Source organism: Tauraco erythrolophus, chromosome 15 (assembly GCF_009769465.1).
Source record: "Tauraco erythrolophus isolate bTauEry1 chromosome 15, bTauEry1.pri, whole genome shotgun sequence".
Taxonomy (NCBI): Eukaryota; Metazoa; Chordata; class Aves; order Musophagiformes; family Musophagidae; genus Tauraco; species Tauraco erythrolophus.
Genome location: NC_141479.1, coordinates 21,224,770 through 21,248,013, shown reverse-complemented (window position 1 = coordinate 21,248,013; position 23,244 = coordinate 21,224,770). Strand labels below are relative to the sequence as shown.

Sequence of the window (23,244 nt, the reverse complement as noted above, 5' to 3'; positions counted from 1 at the left end):
CGTTCCCGTGCTGCGGCGTCCCAGCAAGGACCAGCAGACAGAGGGATGTGCTCTGCCTGCAGCTCCCCTGCCCTGCCAGGTGCAGGCAGGGCTGCCTGCCCTCCCCTACCTGTGCCACCTTGGCGCCTTCCACCTGGGGGTCCTCGGCAGCAGCCCCTCGCCTGGCTGGTTGCTCCCACAAAGGACCCGGGGACAGGCAGGGAGCAGAGCCTCCGGGCAGGATGCGGCCATCAGCGGGGCCTCGGGGCTGAGCGGGGCAGTCAGACCCTTGCACAGTGCACATCGCTCTGCGTTTCCAATGCCCAGCTCCCAGCTGCCCCTCAACATGCTGCTGGGGTCCCTCTGGCCCCTCCATTGTGGTCCCAGCACACCCAGGCTGCCAGTCCTCACCCCCCAGCTCTGGGGAGGGGACAGCAAACCCCCAAATCCCCAGGAGAGCCCCAACGGTGGTGGCTCCTCTCCAGCTTTGCCACCCTGTATAGCCCGGCTGCTTTCGGGGAACGGAATCCAACCGCCATCTCGCTGCTCTGTGCCCCCCCCCCACCCCCTTTTTGCCCCCCCCTTCCCCCCGTCTCACTGGTAATCAGCGGCGTTTGGGTCAGGAGACCATGTCTCCAAGATAAGAGCGTTCGCCTGACACTTCCCATGTCAGAGCACTTCATCTTCTGTGTATCAATCCCCAGCAGAGAAAACACGCAGGCGCTGATAAAGAGAAAACCGTTCCAGACAGGGGGACAAAAATAGTGCTGCTGGAGCCGGCCCCGCTCCCCGTGGGTGCCCGCTGGCCACGGCACTGCCCGGTGGCCCAATATGCCAATGTCACCCCGAAAACGGCGTGGTGGTGAGGTCCGGCCAGCGGTTCTCCGTCTGGCTGGGCATCCCTGTGCCCGGCCAGGGATGCTGCTGGAGCCCCGGTGGCACCCGGCCGTGCCCACGCCGATACAGCCAGAAAAAAAGAGGTGGAAAAAGGTGATTTCTAAATTAAACAGGTGGCACTGCTGTGCGTCTTCCCTGGCACGGGGGAAACGCCGCCGAGCCTCGACGGGGCAAACGGGGAGACACTGCAACTTCACCTTGTCCGCGCTTTGGGAACAAAGCCCGAAGTGAGCAGGAAAGCCGCGTCCCCACGCGGAGACAACCACCACCCCCACGCTCCAGTGGCACCCCACATCACCCTGCCCACACCTGGGGAGGAGGGGAAGAGCTGGTGCCAGCCTGTGGGGTGCTCTGGGTGACCCCCAGCAGCCTCCCTGGTGAGCAGTGAGGAGCAAAGTCCATGGGCCCCATCCCTGTGGGATCCCCCCCCCAGCAGGTGAACACCACCCCGGGTATCTCATCTGGCCATCGGTCCCCGGCCAGGCGGTGCCCCGCTGTTATCACAGGAGGGTTTATCTCCCAGATCATTAACCAACTTGGGCAGGGACCCGGCTGTTTGCTTTGGGTCGCAAAGAAAAGTGGTGGCAAGGAAGGAAGGAAGGAGGGGAAAAAGCCCCCGGCGAGCTGGGCGCACCTGCTTGGCGTGGCACGGACCCCGGTGAAACACGGGGTGCTGGTGCTGCTCCCCGTCCCCTGGCATGGAGCGCGCCTGCTCGCCCGGCGCTGCGCCTCGGCTTATCTCCCCATCGAGAGATTGCAAAGAAATAGGCTGAGCTGTGCCGGGGAGCAAAGATTAATCCTGTCGTCACACCGCGGCCACGCATCGGGCGATCAATGGCTGAGAAGGCACGGCTGGCACCCGAGTGCCCGCGGACCCGGGGGGTCCTGCGTGGGGGCACACGGGGAGGGAGGACGCCTGCGGGGTGCACGGAGGCATCACCGTGCAACGCGGCTGCATCCTCCTCTGGCACAAGGGGAAGGCAGGAGCGGGGTGCCATGAAGATGAACTTCTGCAAGAGGCCATGTGCCAGGCGAGGACGTGCCATCGGGAACCGCGGCGGGCCGGCTTCCGTGGCCACCTGGGCTCGCTCCTGGATGCTCCAGAGGTGCAGCTGCAGCCACGCACCTGCGTTGGCTTTTCCTGCGGGAGTGAGGAGGCAGGAGGGGCACAGGGTGCCCGTCTGGCCACGGGAAAACCCACCGGTTCCACCCAAAGTGGCTGTCGCATCCCCTCACCCCGACTGCATCCACGTGGCATTAATCAAATCCGAATGAAGTGGCTCTGCCCCTCGGTGGGCATCTGGGCTCGGAGGTCCCGGAGTGTTTGCAGCTGCCTGGATACTATCTGGATAAATACCGCTGTCGGGGTGTCACGGGGCCGCATCCCAGCACCAGCCCTGTGGCGTGCCACTCCTGTCTTTACAGGGCTCTGTGCCCGGCCCCAGGGGCTGCCAGCCCCGGGGAGGGGGGGGCACAGCGCTGGGTACGGCCCCCGGCATGAGCCTGGAACTCAGGACCTGGGAGAACGGGTGGTCTCCGCTCCTGTCCCAGCATGTGCGGGATGTCCCCATGGCACGGGAACTCCCAAGGGGGACGGATCCACGGATCCATCCATCCATCCATCCATGGGTACCCAACTCCTGCAGCTCTCCCGGTCCCATCCAGGGAAAGCCAAGCTGGAGAAGCCCCGACTCGTGCCCCAGCCGCTGTTTTTAGACGCGGCGAGCGCGCGGCAGAAGGAATAAATCCTGACAACTCAACTAGTGAAATGATGTGATGGCACCGCTCCGATAAGATGGAGGGAGCCGATTGGGAAGAGTCTTAAGCTGCGAACACGCAGCATCTCCACTCTTCACCTCCGCTCACAAAGGGAAATCTCTCCAAAGGGGCTAAGGAGATTATCCCGGCTTTGCCGTCCCGGGTGCTCGAGTAATCAGGGCAGCCTTAGGGACGACAAAGGAGCGAGGAGAGTTTCAATTCGAGCCTTGCTGGGCTGTGCCTGCTCGGGCTCAGCCTGGGCTCGCTCCGGCCGAGCCCCTGGCACCGAGGGGTGCCAGTCGTGGGAGAGCCGGGCTGATGCCGGCTCAGCTTTGGGGTGCAAGGGGGGCAACCCCGCTGCTGCAACAGGGCGGGAGTCGAAAGGAGGGTTCTGCCTTTATCGCTCCCGCCCATCGCTGGCAATTTATTGATTTTTTTTTTTTTTTTTTGGCAGAGTACAAAAGCGAATCGTTATCAGGCTGAACCCTGCCCCTGGTTAATGGAGGAGCTGTGACCTACCCTGGGGAGCAGAGCGGGCACCTCCCAGTGCCCGGGGTGGTCAGGGAAGGGGGGATGATGGTGCCCGGGAGGTGCTGCACCCCAAAAAGGGCCGGGCACCCCGCTCACCAGCTGTGGTGCGCAGCTGGCAGGCGGTGGCAGCAGGGCGGGCACTGGCTGTGCCACGCGTCGCCCAGGGATCGCCCTTCCCCTACACCCCGCGGAAGCCGGGGTGCCCTGCCCGAGCAGGATGCGTCCTGATAAGCCTCCCTGGGATGTTGGCATTCAGGGTGTTGCCATGTCCTGCTGGGGGGTCCCCGTGCCCAGGGGGTCCCTGTCCCAAGGGGGTCCCTGTCCTGGGAAATAAATGGGAGCTGCACCCGTGGAGACAGAATAAACACCGGGAATAACATCAGAAAGTGCTTGGGGAGGATGGGAAGGAGGAAAACTTCCCAGTTGCCCCAGGGACCCCCTGTCCCTGCTCCATCTTGACTTGTGGGGCTGCTGGGACCCCTCAGTTCTGGCCAGGCCGGTGCCAGGCAGCGGGTAGGGGTGCAGTGGGGGGGCAGGAAGCTGGAGGAGGGGGGGAGGAAGGGGAGCGGAGGGGCCCCCGGAGCCGATGCAGAGGGGAGATATCCCCTCCGGAAAAGGGGAGGGGACCGCAGGGGGGGTCGCTGCCGCACGGCCGGGCAGGGGCTGCCTGCGGGGGCAAGGGAGGACCCTGGGGGAGGCAGCACCCAGATGGAGGAGGGGGGAGCCAAAGCCCCCAAGCCCACCGGTCCTCAGATCCAGCCCAAGGCAGCAGTGATTGACAGCTGTCACTCACCGTGAGCCTAGTACCATCAGGGCACTCACCCCACAGACGTAAGAGGTTTTCCTCCTTCCCAAGGGAAAATGGGGGGCAAGATGGGGACAGAGGGGGGGTGAACATGCTGCCTGCACGGCTCAACAGCCCTCAGTGCTGTCCGACACAGGGATGTCCCTCCACCCCATCACTGTCCCCAAACTGTCCCAAGCACCCTTACACCCCATCACTGTCCCCAAACTGTCCTGAGCACCCTTAGACCCCATCACTGTCCCCATACTGTCCCAAGCACCCTTACACCCCATCAGTGTTCCCAGCCAGAGGCTGAACTAGGGGCAGGGACCCCGGGTACAGACCGCCACAGGGACAGGGTCCCCTTCAACATCCCCAGTCCAGGACAGGTGCCACCGCCGGCACCATCCCCAGCCTGACACCAAACATCCCGCTGCCTTCGGCACCAGCTTCACCAGGCAGAATCCAGGCGGGATGTGGGAGAGGGGTCAGGACCACAGGGGACCCCTGTTTCAGGGTGGGGGGGGCTACTGCCCCGAACCCCAACTTCTCCCCGTCCCCAGCAATCTAACACAAACACAACTATCTGCAGCTCAGCCCGGCTCCCGGCGATAAAGAGAAATAGCTGGAATAATTTTTTCTCCCACCCACACATACCAGGGCGGAGGGGAAGGGGGGAGCGATGGGGCAGATGCAGCGCGGGGCCGGCCGCCCGGACGAGCCGTCCCCTCCTCGCCGTGCCCTGCTCGCCCCGATAATAAACCTTGAGGTTTGCAGACAAACTCCGGGCAGCCGGAGATTATTCAGGCAGGAGTCGCCGCGCTGATAACCACAACCGAAGGCAAAGAGGGAAGGGGGAGGCGGAGGGGAAGGAAAAAAAAAAAAAAAAAATTAAAGTTTGCAGTTTTAATTAGATGCATCAAAAAACCAATGAGTCGCTCTGTCCCATCCCATATCCCGCACGCAGGACCGGTGGCGAGGATGGATTTGGGGTTCACGGCTGGTGCCAGGAGAGGTGGACCTGTGCCATGCTCTGTAATTAACCTGGAGCCATCGTTGCTGCCCAGGAGCAATTAAATAAACCTGGGATAAGCCAGTAGCGGGGGGGAATTGGGGCTCAGCAAGGTGGGAATCTTGGTGGGGACCCAAATAGTGAAGCTGATGGAGGAAAGGGGGTGAGGAACCCCCCAGGAACCCAGTGCTGTGTTGGGGAGGGTGGTGGGACACGGCTGGGGGGGACAGGGCAAAAGCCACCCCGGGTTTGGCCCCGTCTGCTCCATCCCTACGGCAGCCCAACGGTGTGTCTGCAGAGGGACAAAGGGAAAAGCTTCATCCCACCTTGCAGGGGCAGGCGCTGGCCGGGCTTCGGGGGCTGCAGCTCCCGGGGGAAGGGGAGATTCTCCAGTGTCTCGTAATGAGGTTGAGCAGCCTGTCCCTGAGCGGGGCTCGGCCCTCCTCCGCTCTCCTGTCCCAATATCATGGTTGTGAAACCTGCTGGAGCTTTTCACCTTATCCCTCTGGGAAAATCAGTCCCACACAGTGAGGTTGGGTAGGTAGCGATGGGGCAGGAGGGGAACTGGAGGCTGCGGGTGCTCCCAAAAGACTCTGCTACCGACCCCGCTCCCGAGCAAACAAACATAAGTGGGAAAGATGGAAAACTGGAGAATAGCTGAGAGCTGCTGGTGGGGCTGCGGCGAAAGGTTTGGGGGAATCTGGGGAGGATGCACATCCCCTCTCCGGCCTCACCGGAGGGTGATGCAGCTGGCACGAGCGGGCACGAAGCATGGCCACGCTCCATCCTGGGATCCCTCCGGGAAGCAGGACCGAGTCGGGGTGTCCCAGCACCCCGGCCGAAGGGGCGGCACATCTGCAAAGGCTCCCAGGCCCAGGATTCCAGCCGCCAGCTCCCAGGGATTTGCATATCAGGCGGGCGAGTGGCAGCCCCCCCCCTGCCAAACAAGGTCATTTCAAAGATAACCCAAAATATGCCTCTTGCCTCGCTGGCACGCGAGGCCGCGGAGCCCCGCGGCGAGGTCCCAGTACGCCACGTCCCCGCGCTGCCCAGCCTCCGGCACGGCTGTGTGCCCAGCGGGCAGTAAGTTTTGGAGACCCAGAGGGCAAAGCCATAGCGAGGAGGGGGAGATTAGCCCCGTAGCCCCCCAAAAAGGGCCAAGGGGAAGGCGAGACCCCGCGGGGCACGAACAAAGGCGCCCGGGAGCTGCCTGCTTGCCTCCCCCGCCGCGCCGCGTCTTCGCGGCTGCCATTGCTGACATACGGCGGATCCTGCCTGATAAAAAAAAAAAAAAAAAAGAAAATTCAGGCTGCTCCGAGTTTCCCTTTTCGCCAGCTCCATCCCTGATAAGTGCAGAGCCTGCAGAGCGCCTGATAGACGGGCTATCGCGGCGGTTGGTGCGAAAGGAACACCCTATCGCTGCAGCATCGCCGGACCGCCATCAACTCCCAGCCACACAGAAATTAATACCACTCCAATTACCAGAATAGAGATGGGCTGGGAGAAGGCGATAATAAAATCTCTTTTACATAAAGAATGCAAATAACCCGCTCCGGCGCAGGAAGAGGGGGAAGGGGAGGCATGGCCAGAGCCGAGGCTTCGTGGTCCGTTGCCGCCGGTTGTGCCGGAATATGGGGTTGTGCTGGAATACGGGGTTGCACGGTGCTGTGATCCCCCACCCCGGGATACAGGGACACCCGTGGGTTTGGCACCACAGCCCCCTCCCACCCTGCGCCGCGATGCCAGGGCAGTGGCAGGGAGCCCGGCGATGCCGGGGGCAAAGGGCCGGGGAGCAGATAAGGAGGAGCCAGGGGTGGCCTCGTGGCTCCTTCCTGCCCGGCACGCAGGAAGGGCCGGGATATCAGCGGGGCCGGCGAGCGCTTCCCCTCGGATGGGGCGGGAAGGGGGAGTGGGGCCACAGCTCCCCGCCGAGCCGCGGGGATTTCGGCAGCTGCAGGAGCACGTGCGCTGGCAGCTGGCGTTTCCCAGGGCTTCTCCATCACCCAGCCCGTGCCAGAGGCTGGTGGCCCTGGGGATGCACCAGGGACCTCCACTGCGTCGCATCCATCACCGAAGGGCGACCGCTGCCCTGAGTCGGGGTCACCCCTTCCCATCACGCGCTGCTCCGAAACCAGATCCACCGGCATCGCCCGCCCGAAACGTGGCACATCCACCCTTGAGGGGGTCTCGGCTCCCTCCGGTCCTGTTCCCAGCGGACACGTGCCCGCAAACCCAATCTGGGCGCAGCAGCCCCGATCGTAACCCCATCGGCGGGTCGGTTTGGAGATAGCGGGGCGATAGGGCGCGGGGTACCCACACGGCGTGCCCGGCCTCGCCGGGCTGTCAGGGTGCTGGCAGCCCCGGCGTGGAGATGCCGAGAGGCAGATAGACGGCTGTGTTCGCTCCTTGGGGTTTTGATAACCATCGCCAAACCGCTCAAGCGTCGCTCTTGTGGTTGCCAGGATGTTTGCAAAGTGCCCTCGCGAGCGCGGGGTGATGCAGGACGGGGTCTGACCCCTCCCTGTGCCAGGAGCGCAATGCCAGCCACGGTGCTGGCATCCCCACCGCTCCCAGATCATTTTTTACGGCCTCAATGGTGGTTCAGGGGACCACAACCATCACATCTCACATCTCCTTTCCCAAAAAGAGTGTTGGTGTTTGCGACCCGCCCGGCCCCTCATGCTCCCAGTGCTCCTCGCACTGGTTTTTGCAAGAAGCAGTGAATGCCTGGGGGCTGCGCCAGCTGCTCCCACCCGTCGCCCAGCCAGGACGCTGGGATGGAGCGGGATGATCAGCCGCACAGCAGGGACTCACCTGGTCCATTCCAGGCATCCAGCTCCTGTGGGTTTTCTCCAGGATCCAGCTTCTCCGGCTCCTTCGGGCTCTCCAGGGCGTCTCTGGACTCTGCAGCAGGAGAGGGGAGGCAGCAGGTCACGTAGGGGCCTTCCCAGGCACCATCCCACGGGGGTCAGGACCACCAGCCCGGGGACATCCCACCCCAGTACCTGTGTGGGCTCACCCTCGAGGACGTGCATGTGCGTGGGGGGGAGCTCCCCCTCAAAATCCCTGTATCCCAACCCCCCCATCACCCAGCCACGGGGCAGGGGGACTCCCCTGCGCCCCACGGGATGACCCATAAGCGCATCCTCCCCAGGGATTTCCCAACACCCCCCTGCCAAACCCCACATCCCTCCCATCCCACCGTGGCCCCACGTCACCCGCCTCAGCCCCGCTCCCGTCACGGCTCTATTTGTGGCGTATTCCCAGCAACTGGCTCACAATTATTTTCTCCATTAGCCGCCGCGGGAGATGCGGCCGATAAAGCCTATCTGCATATGACAGTGCGGGAGATTAGTGCCCAAAGTACATGTTTGCCTTCGCGTCCCGGGCGGATAACCAGCACGGAGCCCAATCGATCGGCGCCGGAGCGAACACCCAGGGGTGACGTCACCGGCATTGGAGATTATTAATACAGGTGATAAGCGGAATGATTAACATCAAATAAATCAATCACCGGGTATAAAAGTCCTATTATTTTTGGCTATAAATCAAAGTGCCTGGCATATCGATTTTTATCCATCGCGCTGAAAGCTTTAGTGGCCGTTATTGCTGCTCGGCGTTATCTCTGCTATCACCTTTTTATCGAGGCAGGCTAGTGCCAGGTGCAGCTCTGCGCCCGGGCTCCCGGCTCCCTCGCCCCCAGCCCGGCTCCCCCATCAGATAAGCACCGCTCGCTTCTCCCCGCTGCCGAGCAAAGTTTGCCGGCGAGCCCTCCCTGCCCCGGCTCACGGGGTGAAGCCATAGATCCCCCTCAAACCCCTTTCCTGGCAGACCACGGGTTGGCTCCCGTGGTTTTTGGGGGACGCTTTGCTCCCCGGGTGCCGGCGGATGAAGGCAGCGGGTGCTCGCCGGTGACCGGCCGGCTCCATTAGCCGGCGCAGCCGTGCCCTGCCGCGGTTATCTCGAAGGGCACTGCAAACATTAACCGATTAGGATTTGCCCCCACCTCCACAGGAAGGAACTTAAAGGATATCTGGGGACTGTTTCAGCCCGGCCCTGAAATGCAGCCACCTCTGGGGTGGGGCACGGCACGGCGTTGGCGGCAGGCAGGCGGCGGCGCGGGCAGGAAGCAGGCGGCAACGGCCCTGTCCCCCATCCCCATCCATGGCGCTGCCGGTGCCACTGCCAGCACCCGCCACCTCGGTGGCCGCTTTGCACCCTGGGGAGTCACTTTGCACCCCCAAGGGGTCACTTTGAGCCCCGGCGTCCCTCCACTGCCGCCAGCAGCTCAGTGCCAGGGCGGGTGAAACGGATACGAGGTGACGGTGCTCATTACCAGCCATCGCGGCGAGCAACACGCCTACGGTTTCCAGCAGCCCGGTTTGCGGCACCCCCCGGCCGAGCCGGGATTGCTCCTGCCTGCACTGGCCACGGGGAACCCCTCCGTGCCGGGGAGCACCCTCACTCCCCACCAGTTGCTCACCATCGCCCTGGGGCCAGGCTGACCCCGGTGGGTCCCGCTGCTGGCCGGAGGGTCCCTGGAGCACCCAGGGATACCAGGGGTCTTGCCCGACTCTTGATGGGTGGGATGCTTTGTTTGTTAATTAACACCATGCACGGACAGCAGAGGCGATGCCCAGGATGCCAGCGTGGGCAGCGGGTCACTCCAGGGGCAGAGCGTGTCCCCGCAGTGGAGAGACGTGGCGGGCAGCCCCCCGCCATCGTGGCAAGGCTCACCTTCGCTGCCAGGGGGGCTGGAGGTGTCGCGCTCAGCAGAGCCCTCGTGGTCCGAGGCGGCTCCCTCCCTCTCCGAGGGGCTCTTCTCCCCGGCCAGAGCATCCTCGCCGTCCTCCATCGCTGCCAGGGAACCTGCCGAAACACAGAGGGGGAGGTTAGAGGGGGAAGAACAGGAAGAAACACCCTCAGTGGGTTTTACCAGTTGGGAAACGGACACTGGTGTCTTGGGGTCTGGCAAAGGGCCCTTCCCTGACCCACCGCGGGGCCCAGAGAAGCCTCTGCACCCCACAGCAAGGGAAACATCCTCCCCGCCAGCCCTGGTCTCCAGCATCTCCCTCGTTCCCTTATGGAGGGGGTTTATGGAGCCACTACCTCGCTCCAAGGTGTCCCAGAGGGGTGCCCAGTTCCCTGCAGACATCATGGGGAACGAGCCCCGTGTCCGCCGGGGACGCAAGAGGGGTCCCCATGTGCTGCAGGCACACGGCTTTGGCACGGCGAGGTGCCCAGCCCGCTGCACCCCTCACCTGCATTTCCCACCCAACCCCCCCCCAGTCCCTGCCCCAAATGGGGTGAGGGACCCCAGAGTCCATCCCCGCACCCCTTTTCCAAAGGATGGGACCCACACCGCAGCCCCTCGCCGTGCCAAGACAGATGCCGGAGTGGGCACACGAGGTGCACGTGGGATGCATAGAGGGTGCAAACAGGGTGTACGTGGGGGACACCCCAGCATCCCCCCTCCTTGGACAGTCCTGCCAGCCCACGCTGCCGTTTCCATGGCAACGCAGCATCTCTCTCCCCTCTCACCCATCCCCACTGAAATCGAGAAAGAAAGAACTGGCGGCGCACGCAGCTCTCGCGCCGCACAATGCCGTGCCGGGGGCTGCCCGCTGCCCCGTCCGGCCTCACCGTGCCCGGCCCGGCACGCGGGCAGGGAGAACGGCGCGATGCCAAACCATCCGCAGACCTCAGCTGCTCGCCGTGACTCCGGGCATGTATATTTACAGCGGGAGAACAAAGAGCTCATAATCTATACAAAGCAGACAACAATGAGCGTGGATAAAGAGGCTGCCGGAGAAGGGAAGGCAATTTATTCTAATTCTGCTAATTTCAGTTCCAGCACAATTAAAAAGGCTCTGATAATATTCAGAAACAATCGCCAGCTAACAAATCGTTTCTCTCGCTGTAAATGAAACATTGTTAGGCTAATTTCTTCTTTCACGCCTTCACGGCTCTTGGGCTTCTGATAAAGTTAACCCGAATCTCGCCTGGCTCTGTGACTCCGCACCTCCAGCCTGGCCGGGAGGGATGGACGGAGCTGGGGAGGGATGGACTGAGCTGGGACCCCATGTGACACCCACCCAGGGGTGCCCAGACCACCCACGTCCTACTCCGAAACACCAAGCCCCAGCCAGGAGAGAGGTGGGGATGCTCCGTGTAAATGCAACCTGGAGTTTGGGTACCGCAGCGTCACTGAGTGCCTACGGGGATGGTGGGTGGCATCACCACGGTCTCTGGATGCATCCTGCACCCAGCCTTGTCCCACTGCAGCATCCCGCTCCCAGCGCTCCCACCCATCCCCATGGGACGCTCTGGCCCCGTGGGTTAAATGAACTACTGGAGAGCTCCAAAAAAAAAAAAAATCAAAAAAAGGGGGAAAAAAAAAAAGGAAAAAGAAAAAAAAACCTTGAGCGAGGGAGAGGGAGCGCGGAGCAGGGAGCGGAGCGTCACTTCTCCGGGATTGCTGGGAGCCCTGCGCAGTTATCACCGCACACAGCCTCCCTCGGCTTGCCTGATCTGTCTATTCTTCATTAAGCAAATACGCTGAAATGGAAATGAAAACATAATAGCTATTTGATTTTCGGCGAGATATTTTGCATATTGGTTCGGTGCTGATAGCGGAATTTCATCAACTCCCTTTTTTCATGCTTTAAAACTGAATTACTGAAGCTGGCTTTACAGAGAGGGGCAGAGCCAAAAACTGCTCCCTTCCAAGATACTCCGCTTCGACGATTAACTCTTCTCCCTCCCTCCTTCTCCCTCTTTTTTTTTGATAACAAGGAAAGATTTCTTTTTTTTCTCCCTCTTTTTTAAAAAAAAAAAAAAAAATTAAAAACTTGCAAGCGGCGGAGGCGACGTGCCCACGTCCCCTGTGTGCTCCGGGCGCGCGCGAGGGTCGGTGCTCCGGGGGCTTTTCCAGCGATAGGGAAACCCCATCGTTTCCCAGGTAATGATTTGATGGTTTCACTCAAATTAAGGTCCTCCCAGCGCGGGAACAACAAACCTTTTATTGAATGTATGGGATAAATTAAGGGATAAATTATGGGATAAATTCTAAACACTTTGGAAAGTGTTTAGAAAGAATCGAGAAAAGGAAAAATAATATAGAAAATTAAAAAAAAAAAAAAAGAAAAAAAACAGAGGGGAGGACTTGTCCAGGCTGCCAAGAATGAGACCCTGGCCGCTCTGAAAGCCGGGACGTGGACAAGAGCAACGTGATAAGAGGCCTCGATAACGGAGAGAAAATAGCAACAGCCCCAGACTTTCCCACCGGATTGGGAGCGGGAAGGGGGAGGGGGAGGAGGAGGAGGAGGAGGAGGAGGAGGAAGAGGAGGAGTCCCCATGGAAGAAAGTGGCTCCTGGAGTGAAAAAACACGTGCGGGCTGGGGGCAACCTGCCTTCGCCGTCTGGTGCTTGTTGGCACCGTCCGACTCCTAAAACTTATTATTTTTGGAAATAAAAAGGTTGAGCAGGTGGTGAGGGTGAGGGAGGGCTCCCCAGACCTCGTCTGCCAGCACCTCGATGCTCGTGGTGGGGTGGGTCCCCAGGGTGCTCGGATCTGGGATGTCACCCCCCAACCCAGCACCGGTGGGACCCGGGGGACGGCATCGGTGGCGGGATGATGCGGGCAGCACGATGGAGACTCTGTCCTTCATCCTTCCGCCTCCTCCTTAGCCCTGTGCTGGCCCTGAATCCATCTTCCAATTAAAAATAAACTATAGCAACAATAAAAAAATACCAATAACACCAACAAAAATAACTAAAACTCCACAGCAGCCTGGTGAGGCTCCCATCAGCACCACCACGACGCGGAGAATCCAGCCCAGGCATCACCTCCTTGCCCCTAAACCTCCTTATTTCCCCCCAAATTTTGCAACCACGAGCAAAAGAGCCTGAGGAGTGCACACAGGGGCTGCTATTCCAGGGTCGCAGCTGCTCCTGATCCCTCCTATAAAACCATCTGAGGTGATTCGGTGGGGTCCAGCGCAGCCCAGGGATTCCCCAGGGTCTCGTAGCAGGGTTGTGCCACAGCAAGCAACGCCCCGACAGCGATTTGGGCTACAAACGCCCCAAAAAACCCATCAAAAAAAATCAAATAAACCAACCTCCCGCTATCTGATGGGACACCAGCCTACCTCTTCTCACCCAATTTTTCCCCCCCCCTCCCCTCTCCACCCGCCCCGGTACGTATTAATCCGATGACCTCGGATGCTCCCAAGCCCGTTCCCTGCGGAATTGGTGATGCCAAGTGCTGCAGTTGAGGGCAAATGAGGTTTTGGTGGCTGGGTAACCTCAAAGGTCATATTATCCAGCATTAAATCACAACAGTGTCCAAAATTGGGGGTCCAGGGGTGGGTCTCACCTGCCGACGCCGCCGATGGCGGCGTCGGCAGGCGAGACCCACCCCGGGCCCCCTGTTTTTGGACAAAAATAGACCTTTTCCAGCCCAAATCAACCTTTTCATCCCCCTATCAGCCCAACTGCAGCATCCCAGCACTGGGTTGCCCCCTCCCTGGTAGATAATCAGCACATGAAATATCAGCCCCCCCCTGCACGGAGCCGATAGCGGTTGGGGTCAGCCCCCACGGTACCTATCTCTTAATTCGGGGCCCCTTCTGCATCACCCCCCAGATAAAACTCACCCTGGTCCTTCCCTGTGTTAAAAAGGGCAAGGAAAAAAATATAAAATAAATATATAGTTGGGGAGTTGGTAGGTGGAGGGGGGGATTTATAATGTATTTATACTTTATATATAATGCATTAATATATAAAGTATATTGATATATAATACACTGTATATAAAAATATACACCATAATTTTATACATAATACATCAATATATAATATATGAGTATATACCATCTATATTATACATATTTTATTATTAAATGATGCCCAATTTAAGCAGGAGGGGTGCGAAGGCGGTGGGGGCTGCTACGATGCTCGTGGGAGGGGAATTACAACAATTTGTAATTAAATTCAGGAAGTGTTTAGTCCTAATTTATCTAGGAAGGGAACAAGGGGGGGGAGGCAGTGGGTTACGCTGCGATCGCTGATGGGGGGGTATTAGTAATAACGTGTAGTAATAACGTGTAGTAATAACGTGTAGTAATAACGTGTAGTAATAACGTGTAGTAATAACGTGTAGTAATAACGTGTAGTAATAACGTGTAGTAATAACGTGTAGTAGTCATAATAATGTATAATAAGAATGGATTATTGAATTTATAACTTATTTAGGCCTGATTTATCCAGGAGGGGAAGGAAGGATGGGGGGCAATGAAGGATAAGGGGGAGGGGGACATGGAAGGATAAGGGGGGGCACAAGGAAGGATATGGGGGGGCACAAGGAAGGATATGGGGGGGGGTACAATGACGGATATGGGAGGGACACAATGAGGGATATGGGGGGGTACAATGAGGGATACGGGGGGGTACAATGAGGGATACGGGTGGACACAATGACCGATTTGGGGGGTACAACGAAGGATATGGGGGGTACAACGAAGGATATGGGGGGTACAACGAAGGATATGGGGGGGATGCTGTGATTTCTGATGGGGGGAGGATGCCGCGAGCACTCACAGTGGGATGCTGCAATTATTAATGGGGGGATGCTCACGTCGCCAACACCGACCACCGCAAAAACCGCACCCAGCCTGGCATCCCCCCATCCCGGCGATGCCAAGGCGGCCGCGGGGTGCAGCCCCACCGGCTCCGAGGGCATCCCCCTCCCCGCTCGCAGCCGTCGGCGAAGGAAAGAGCCTGAGAAAGAGCAGCGGCGCTGATACGGGGGAGATTGGTTTCAGGCGGAGCCGTCGCGCTGCCAAGTCCACCCCGTATCTGCGCGGGGTGCAGTTACTCAACATCCATCACCGCCTGAACTCTGTAACTTTATCGGCGGGCGAGCGCGGCGCCAGCGCCGAGCCCAGCCAGCCCCGGCGCGCAGATAGGGCCGATAAACCGCTGATAGATTACGGGAGATTGGTTCACTTCAGGGGCCGCGATTACTAATACTAATAGCGAGGGAGCCCGCATCATATCAAACAGCAGCCGGGGCGGCGGAGGGCTTGGGGTGGGGGGGGGGGGAAGGAAAAGAACCAACGGGCCACGGGAGAAATAACGAGAAAGAAAATACAGGGACAATGACAATGAAGTGACTTTACGTTTCAGATGGGGTCGATAAGGGCCTGATAGATTTTTTTTAAGAGAGGAGAAAGTCTAATCGAGCCGTCCCCAGCTCCGGCACATCAGATGGATGGGAGAAGGGGATGCGATGCTCAACGCCGAGCTGCCTTCCCGGCTGGGGTGAGCAGGAGCTGCTCAAAACCCAGGGGGGAAACTGAGGCAGCTGGTGGAGAGGGACTGGTCCTTAATGGGGGGACCTCAGGAGTGTCCTGCATCCCAATCCTCATCCAAGCACAGTTTGAGATGTTTAATCCCATCGATCTGGGCAGGATTTGGGCAGCTTGGTGTGATTCTGGGGCTGGGGGGCAGCTGGATACCCCAATAATATGGAAGGAAACTCCATCCATGACGATCCCAATAACATGGAAGGAAACTCCACCCATGAAGATCAGGCTCCCAGCGTGCACGGGTGTGCAAGGCTCACCACCACCGCTGCTCCTGCACCAGCTGCCTTCGCTGCTGCTGGCCAAAGGGAGTTTTTCTGGGTGAAAACCCCCTCAATTCCAGTATTTTGACCTCCCACCTGGAATGAAGCCGTTTCGGCAGGGAATGGCTGGGGGCAGGGGGGATGCTGGCAGAGCCCAGCGATACCAGGTGACGGTGAGGCCAGAGGTCAAGCTCTTCGCTAATCTAGCGACAAATTACCCCGGAGATGCCGCGTCGGAGCCGTCCCCCTCCCCGTGGGAAGCGGTTTCGGGTCCTGCCGGGTCCATGCGGCTGCTCAAAGCTGCCGGGAAGGGAACTGGGACAGATTTCAGCCTCAACCTCAAGACTTTCAGTCCACGATGGCACCAGGCGAGGGCAAGGATGATGATGGACATGGCCCAGAAGGTCACCAGACCCACCACCGAAGACGCTCTGGCTGGGGTGTCCCTGCTGCTCCCAGCCCCCCCAGTGTGCCCAGTGCCATCCCGGACCACTTCGGGGTCTCCAGCCCACTGCAGCCTTTGCTGGACCAGCACAAGCACCCGCTGCCATGCAGACCCTCCATCACTACCCATTTCATCCACCCCCTCCCCAACCCTCCTCTTCCTCCAACTCCAAGCAGCGTGGCTGCTCATGCCCAGCTCCGCGGGCACCCAGTTTGGCTCCGTGCAAACGCGCGTGCCTGCGCTGCCTCTCTTTCTTTTTCTTTCTTTTTTTTTTTCTTTTTTTTTTTTTTTTTTCCTGTTCTTGGCATTTTGGTGGAGCGAGATAAGAGTAAAAAACAACAGAGCTGCTCGGAGAGTGAAAAAGGGAGATAGATAACGCAGATACCGACTCCTACACAAAACAGTCCTGGCTTTATCGCTGCTTTTTATCACAGTTCCTCTAAAAAAAATAAAGAGAGCAGCCCAACTGGAATGGGGCAGCACATCAAAAAATGAACTTTATACTGTTTGCTCTTTAGTTTTATATTTAGATGAAACAAACTCAGATTCTTGTGGTCGATACCTTTTCCAGCGTAAGGAACCAAAAAGTCTGGAAGCCCTGTTTGCTCCAGCGGGGGCGAGGGAGGAAACTCAAGGATAATTTAGACAAGCAGATGCCAAAGGAGCGGAGCCTGCGCCCATCACCCTTGCTTGAGGCCACAGGGTGTGATGGTTCCAGCATCTTTAAGCTGGGATGAGGCTGGTCCCAAAGCATCCCATGGACACCTCCCAGGCACTCCCCAGCTGGCTGCCAGTCCCTGGGGACAACCGGAGCCCATCCAAGATACCACAGCCAGCACCGGGATCCCGGTCACATGCCACAGCCACGTGGCATCGCTACAGTCGGCGAAGTTGAACGTCCCGGCGATGCGAGCGGGTCACCGGCATCCGAGGACAACGGCTCCGTCCCAGTGCACGGACGTGACCATGAGTGCACACCCCCCTGCTCCACGCAGTCCCCAAAAATCCTTTACCCATCGTGAGCCCCCCCGTCACCGCATGGGGCTCTGCCCTCCCGCTGCCAACCCCGGGCACGGGCTGCGGGGCGGCATTTCGGAGCCAAAAAACCTCAACCCACAGGGCATGGCCAGAAAGAAGGAAGGGGAAAAAAAAATGAAAAAAAAAAAATGGACTGGAGGTTTTTCCCCTCCCCTCGCACTCCCTTCCCTACCTTCTTTTTGAAAAACATAATTTATCTGTGTATTATCAAGAAATCCAGACACTTTAATCAGTGAGCTATGAAGTCAGTATTTCCATTCTTATCTAGCGGAGGAGTGGAAATGGAGAGCAGATAGGCAGCTCCGAGCCGGTCCGTGGTGGGGAATGTTAATGGGAGGAGCGGCAGAGCCATTGGCTACCGAGCTGCCGCTATCGCTGCCATTATCGGGGCGTTATCGCGGCAACCATCGCAGCGCAGTAATGGGGCCAGTTCAACTTTCCGCATTATCATAGGAGCTGGAAGTAGCATGAGAGGCCTCGGCTGGGAGACGGAGACGCGAGCGAGCGGCCGAACTTCCCGGCAGAGCAAGGAGGGGGAAAAGCTAAAAGGAGCTTTTCCTCCCCGTGGGCCCCTAAGTTGGTGACGAGCGGGGGGATGCGCGTTCCGGGTACCGAACCCTGAGGTGCATCCCCAAAGCTCCGTGGGCCCCGGGTACCAATCCCACTGAGCATCTCCAAAGTCCTGGGCACTGACCTCACCGAGCGTCCCGAAAACCCGGGCCACCAACTCCAAGGCGCATCCCCAAAGCCCCCAGGCATCGACCCCACCGAGCGTCCCCAAAGCCCCGGACACCAACTCTTAAGGCACATCCCCAAAGCCTGGGGCATCGACTCCACCAAGTGTCCCCAAGGCCCTGGGCACCGACCCCACCGAGTGTCCCAAAGCCCCTGGGCACTGACTCCAAGGCACATCCCCAAAGTCCTGGGCACTGACCCCACCAAGCATCCCCAAAACCCCAGGAACCAACTCCAAGGCGCATTCCCAAAGCCCAGGGCACTGATCTTGCCAAGCGTCCCCAAAGCCCTGGGGCACCAACTCCAAGGCACATCTCCAAAGCCCGGGGGCACCAACTTCAAGGCACATCCCCAAAGTCCCCGAGCACTGACCCCACCAAGCACCTCCAAAGCCCCGGGGAACCAACTCCAAGGCACATCCCCAAAGCCTGGGGCACTGATCCCACTGCGTGTCCCCAAAGTCCAGGGCACCGACCCCACCGAGTGTCCCCAAAGCCCCGAGGCCACAACCCCCCATCCTGGTTTGCCAAGGACAAGAGAAAACAATGCATCTATATTTCATCAGATGAACAAATTAGAGGAGCGCGTTTCCTCCACGCACTATCAAACGGGAGATGTCAAGAAAATATGTTGATGTGAGAAAGAGGAGATAAAGAATTATTTTGGAGGAAAAAAGCCGTGGAAGGCTCTTATCTGGAGTGACTCATAGGCACACACTCCTTAACCCCACTGCAGCCCAAGGTCAGCAGTTACATTCCTTTCGGCATTTCATCCCTTCCAAAAAAACATGTTGCTGCAGGAACAATGCGGAGCCTTTGCCCGGCAGCCATCGGAAGAGGGAACTGCATTAGCCCCGAAACACTTGAACTTTCCTGATAAAATAAGCAGCGGGACAGCAGCCTGGCCAAGCTGGAGTGTCCAAAAGCCCTGAGTCAGGCAACAAAACCAGTCATGGGACGTGTCGCAGAAAAAAAGAATAATTCAAAAAAAATAGAGATACTGGCCTCCCGTTCTCGTTCTTCTCCAACGGGGGGGAGCTGAATTCTTCTCCCTCCAGGAGGAAAAATCCATAGGACTTGCAGAGCCGGAGCGCGATGCAGGGCTGGCAGAGAGGCATTTTACCACTTTTTAAATAAGCACAAGGTTTCTCCGCTCCTGCTGTTCCCCCTGGTTGCTCCGATCGGTGCTGGAGGCCGCTCACATCCCGCTCGCCGGGGCAGCCTCGGCTCCCAGTGCCGGGCTGTGCCACCATGGAAGGTCCGGGTCGGATCTCTCTCCGCAGCATCGCCCCATCCATTGATTTCCGAGGCAACTTTTGCTTTTTTTTTGCAGGAGGATGGACAGCAGGCATGGAAAACATCCTCTTCCCTTTGCCCAGAACAGGTGTATTTGACCCCAAATCCACCAATGCCAAGCAGGGCACAGCGTCTCCATGCCCAGGCTGTGCCAGCGCTGGCACTCCTGCTTTGGGCAGCGTTGTCCCTTCCATCCCCAGGGATGTGGGTGGCATCAACCCCAGGCCGGCGCAGGGCTGGGAGCGTCACACGGTGCCGGGTGCCCCGAGGATGCTGCCGACGGTGGATGCAGTGACACCAGGGGATTTGGCTCCCCCATGACTCCATGCCACGCTGTCTTGGGACGTTGCCATCACTGGTGGCTCTGAGGGGTCCCCAGGGAGGGACGGGGATGCCCCTCTCCAGGAACGGCGCATCACCTGCGCCGCGGCACCGACTCCTTGCACAACCTGCCGCAAGACCCGTGGGGAAAGGGTCGCGTTCTTCCCGCGCCCCGACCGCCGCGCCGGCCGCCTGGCAACTCGGCCAAAGGAGAACCCGCCGCCTGCGAGGTGGCCTCGTGATTCACGATGGAAAAATAAGACCTTGCCCAACCGTGCAAGTTCAGAGCCGGAGGCGTAAATCCCAGCTGGAGGTGGCTTTCCTGCTCCGGCGTGGGACGTCGGGATGGTCCCTGTGGTGCGGGCATCACCGCAGCTCCGTGCCTGCCTCGGGGAGGGGGTGGCACGGGGGTGTCCCCTCAGGGTGCGGGAGGCGGAAGAGCAGCAGCAGACACAAACCACCCCAAGCCCAGCGCCCACGGGCCCTGGAAGCGGCCGCCTGCCAAAGCTGCCGCAGCCGGCGCGGCTGCCGGTGCCGCCTTCCCAGCCCGCGGCCGCCGGCAGGGATGCGCGCCGGGGCTCTCGGCAGAACAGGTTTTGCCATGCTGCCGAGTGCCCCATGTGCGGCTGTGGCCAGCCTGGATCTGGCACTTGCCCTCCAAACATCCTGCACGCCTCATCCCTGCCCATCGCGGAGATGGGGATGGCCGGGAAGGGCAATCCTGGGGACAAACCCCCAGCGGGGTCCCAAAAATGGGCTCACAGGGTGCCCCAGGACCACGGGAAGCATCTGTGTGGGACACCCATGACACATTCTGTGGCCAGCAAAGCATGGGCCAGTGGCACAGGGCATCCCAGAGCCCCATAACTGGATATATTGAGACTGAGGCAAGCTGCCCCCTCGGCCACTGGCCACAGGGCACAGTGCCGAGCCCTCTCGCAGACGTGGGGCCCGCAGGGATGCTCACACCTGGACCACTGGCCACGAAAGAGGAGAGAAACTTCTTCCAGCATCACCTGTGGCTGGTCCAAACCCCGCACTGAGCAGGAGGGCGGCGGTCCTGCCAAGTTACTGGTGGGAAATGGCCAGCGATGGCCTGAAGAGCTCACCACGGTGGGCTGCGGGGTCTGCCGGATGCGTCCCACCACCACTGACCCCCCTCGCCCCATCCCACCACAATTGGTCCTCACCTCCGGGAGCCCCAGATGCTGCCCATGGCACATCCCAAGATGCCGGCAGCTTCTGGGATGGGCAGAGCCACTGCGGGGGCAGCTGTGCCGCCGGGCTTTGCTGCCTGCACCCCTGCCAGCACCCAGGAGCTGTCACTTCGGGATGCCACTGAGTCAAAATGCCCTGGGGTGGGGTTTGCACAAGAGGGGAGGGGTTGGCAGGCAGCACCTCTGGGAGGTGCAGACATGTGGGACATGGGGATGCCACCCCCGGGATGCCGGGAGCGCGGCCAGGCACGGAGGGGGGGTGCAAGGCTGAGGCAGCCCCTGGGGAGGCACAGAAAATACCGGTTTTGGGAGCAGAGCTGGGAGGCCCTGCCTGCACCCAGCCCAGTGCTGGGTGCTCCCTGGGGAGCAGGCAGCAAACCCTCCCCACCCAGCAAAGCATCCCGAGGTACCGCACCTCCCCAGACACCCCACCGCCCATGAGCATCCCTTCCCTGGCAGGCATGGATGGGGAAACTGAGGCGCAGGGGCTGGCAGTGATGGAAAAGCGCAGCAGCGGCAGAGCAGTGGGAGGTAGTGAGGGGGGAAATAATAAAAAAAGAAAAAAAATAAGCAAGCGGAGGTGGTTAGTGACCTGCACGGACCGAAATGAAAGGAGCGACTCAGCGAGCAAAGGGAGCGGGAGAGAAGCGGGCAGGAGGCGTGCCGGGAGCATCCCACGCCACCGGCTCACCACGCCGCCGCTAAAAATAGATCTTGGGTTGGCCACTGTCATCTTTAGAAGAAATGCAGTTTTCCAAGCTCCAGGGAAGGGATGGCTCCCACGGCCTGGCTGGAATGACCACCCCCTGCCCGGCACCACGACCCCCTGCCTGGCACCACCGCAGAGCCCACGTGGGACCAGGGAGCAGCTGAGCTTGCGAAAGAGGTAAAAAAAAAAAAAAGAAAAAAAGAAAAAGGAACCCAAAACCACCCAAGCACCCCATCAAGAGGCGGCGGGGTTTACCAGCGCAGATCAGGCTCGCTATCTCACACCATCTAATAGCAATCAGAGAAAAATCGACACGCAAAAATACGCCGGTGCTTTCGCCTCCCCCCCCTCCACGCGTTCGGTTTGCGACGGGAGATAACGATCGGAAAAGAAAGTCAAAGCTCTCATCAAACTAATGCAACATCTGCAGCTGATAACGTGCTGGGGAGAGCTCGGCTTCTCCGAGCACATGGTGGTGGTGGGGGAAAAAAAAAAACACCTTGAGAAATAAAAACACATACGCAGCTGCCCCCCCCCCTCCCCAATCAGATAATTAAAGCATCTGTGTTAATCACATTTGCAATGGAACAAATTGTCGGAGCCCTTTCGCCCCTCTCTGCTGCGTTTGTTGTCGTAGAGTCTGGCGGGGAGAGATAAGTGGTCCGGATCTCCCCCGGCAATCTCTATCGGGATGGGGATCGGGCCCCGGTGCTTATCAGGAGCAAAGATCTACTGTAGCTGAAAGCAGAATAGAAAGCAAAAAGGACACAAAAAAAAGAAAAAAAAAAACCAACAATAAAACCACAAACAGGCCCCTGCCACTACTACAAAAATGTTTGTTTCCAGTGAATTTCGGAAGGGAAAAAAAACAATAATAAAAAAATATATATATGTATTAGAACAACAACAGAGGGAGAGGCCCATGAGGAAGATGAGATCAATCTCCCAGTTATCGGGTTCCCCATCGGAAGCCCCGGCGCTGGGAGTGCACGCACAGGCAGCTGCCGGCAGCCTCGCTCGCCCGCCGCGCGCCCGCGCTCCCATGTTTGAAGTTAATAAATATAACCAGCTATCGGGGCTGGAGATCAGCTCCTGCTCTCTATCAGCCCCTCGCATCTATCTACCGGCAGAACAAAAGACAGACACACAAAAAAATAAATAATAAAAGAGGAAAAAAAAAAAAAAAAAAAAAACCCAAAGGAACCCTATGAAGCAGCAGCAGCTACAGGGAGGTTGGTGGTTTTACAGCCACAGATGGAGCAGGGGGTGAAAAGCAACCGTGTCCCGCCCCCCCCCCCAACTTTCCAAGGCAGGTACCCTGGAAAATTAAAGGAGGAAAATGCTCCGGGTGTTTTCTCCGCTATCGGAAGCCACCATCTAGATGCAATCGGCTCTCAAAGCCTCACCGCGGCACGTCACCGGGCAGAGCGGGTGTCCCCGGGGCGGGGGGCTCGGAGGGACCACACATCGCCGCTCCCCCCGGCCCCCTCCCTCGCTGCGTCGCTCCAGCCCAAAAAGTGATGAAGAAGAAGGTTAAAGCAGCCAGATAAATATAGTCCGGTGTCTGATCTTTGTCTTATCGCTGCTGGCGATCGCCCGCTCTCCCGGCGCGCCTATCTGCGCATCGCATCGAGCTTTAAAAAAAAAAAAAACACACCACCACACACAAACCAACCCAAAAACAACCAAAACTAAGCCCAAACCGGAGCCCAAGCCAGAGGAGAACATCAGCATCACTTGGGGAAAATCAAAATCAGCAGATACCAATCAGGAGGAGGGGTTGGTTGTTTTTTTTTTTTCCTAATGCTCCAGCCAAGATGATAAAAATATGGGAAACAGGTCCGGTGTGTAAGCGGGAGGCTGGTTACCGGAGCCCTGATTCATGCATACCTT

At 59.0% G+C, this 23,244-nt stretch overlaps 1 protein-coding gene across 1 annotated transcript in view; it reads right to left on the bottom strand.

Moving 5' to 3' along the window:
* Window positions 1-23,244, bottom strand: part of ZFPM1 (zinc finger protein, FOG family member 1) — a 34,126-nt gene that overhangs the window by 9,074 nt on the left and 1,808 nt on the right. Inside the window, 2 exon segments of the mRNA XM_086621058.1 lie at window positions 7,776-7,865; window positions 9,699-9,830. Of these exon segments, the coding sequence (XP_086477184.1) occupies window positions 7,776-7,865; window positions 9,699-9,830 (222 nt within the window).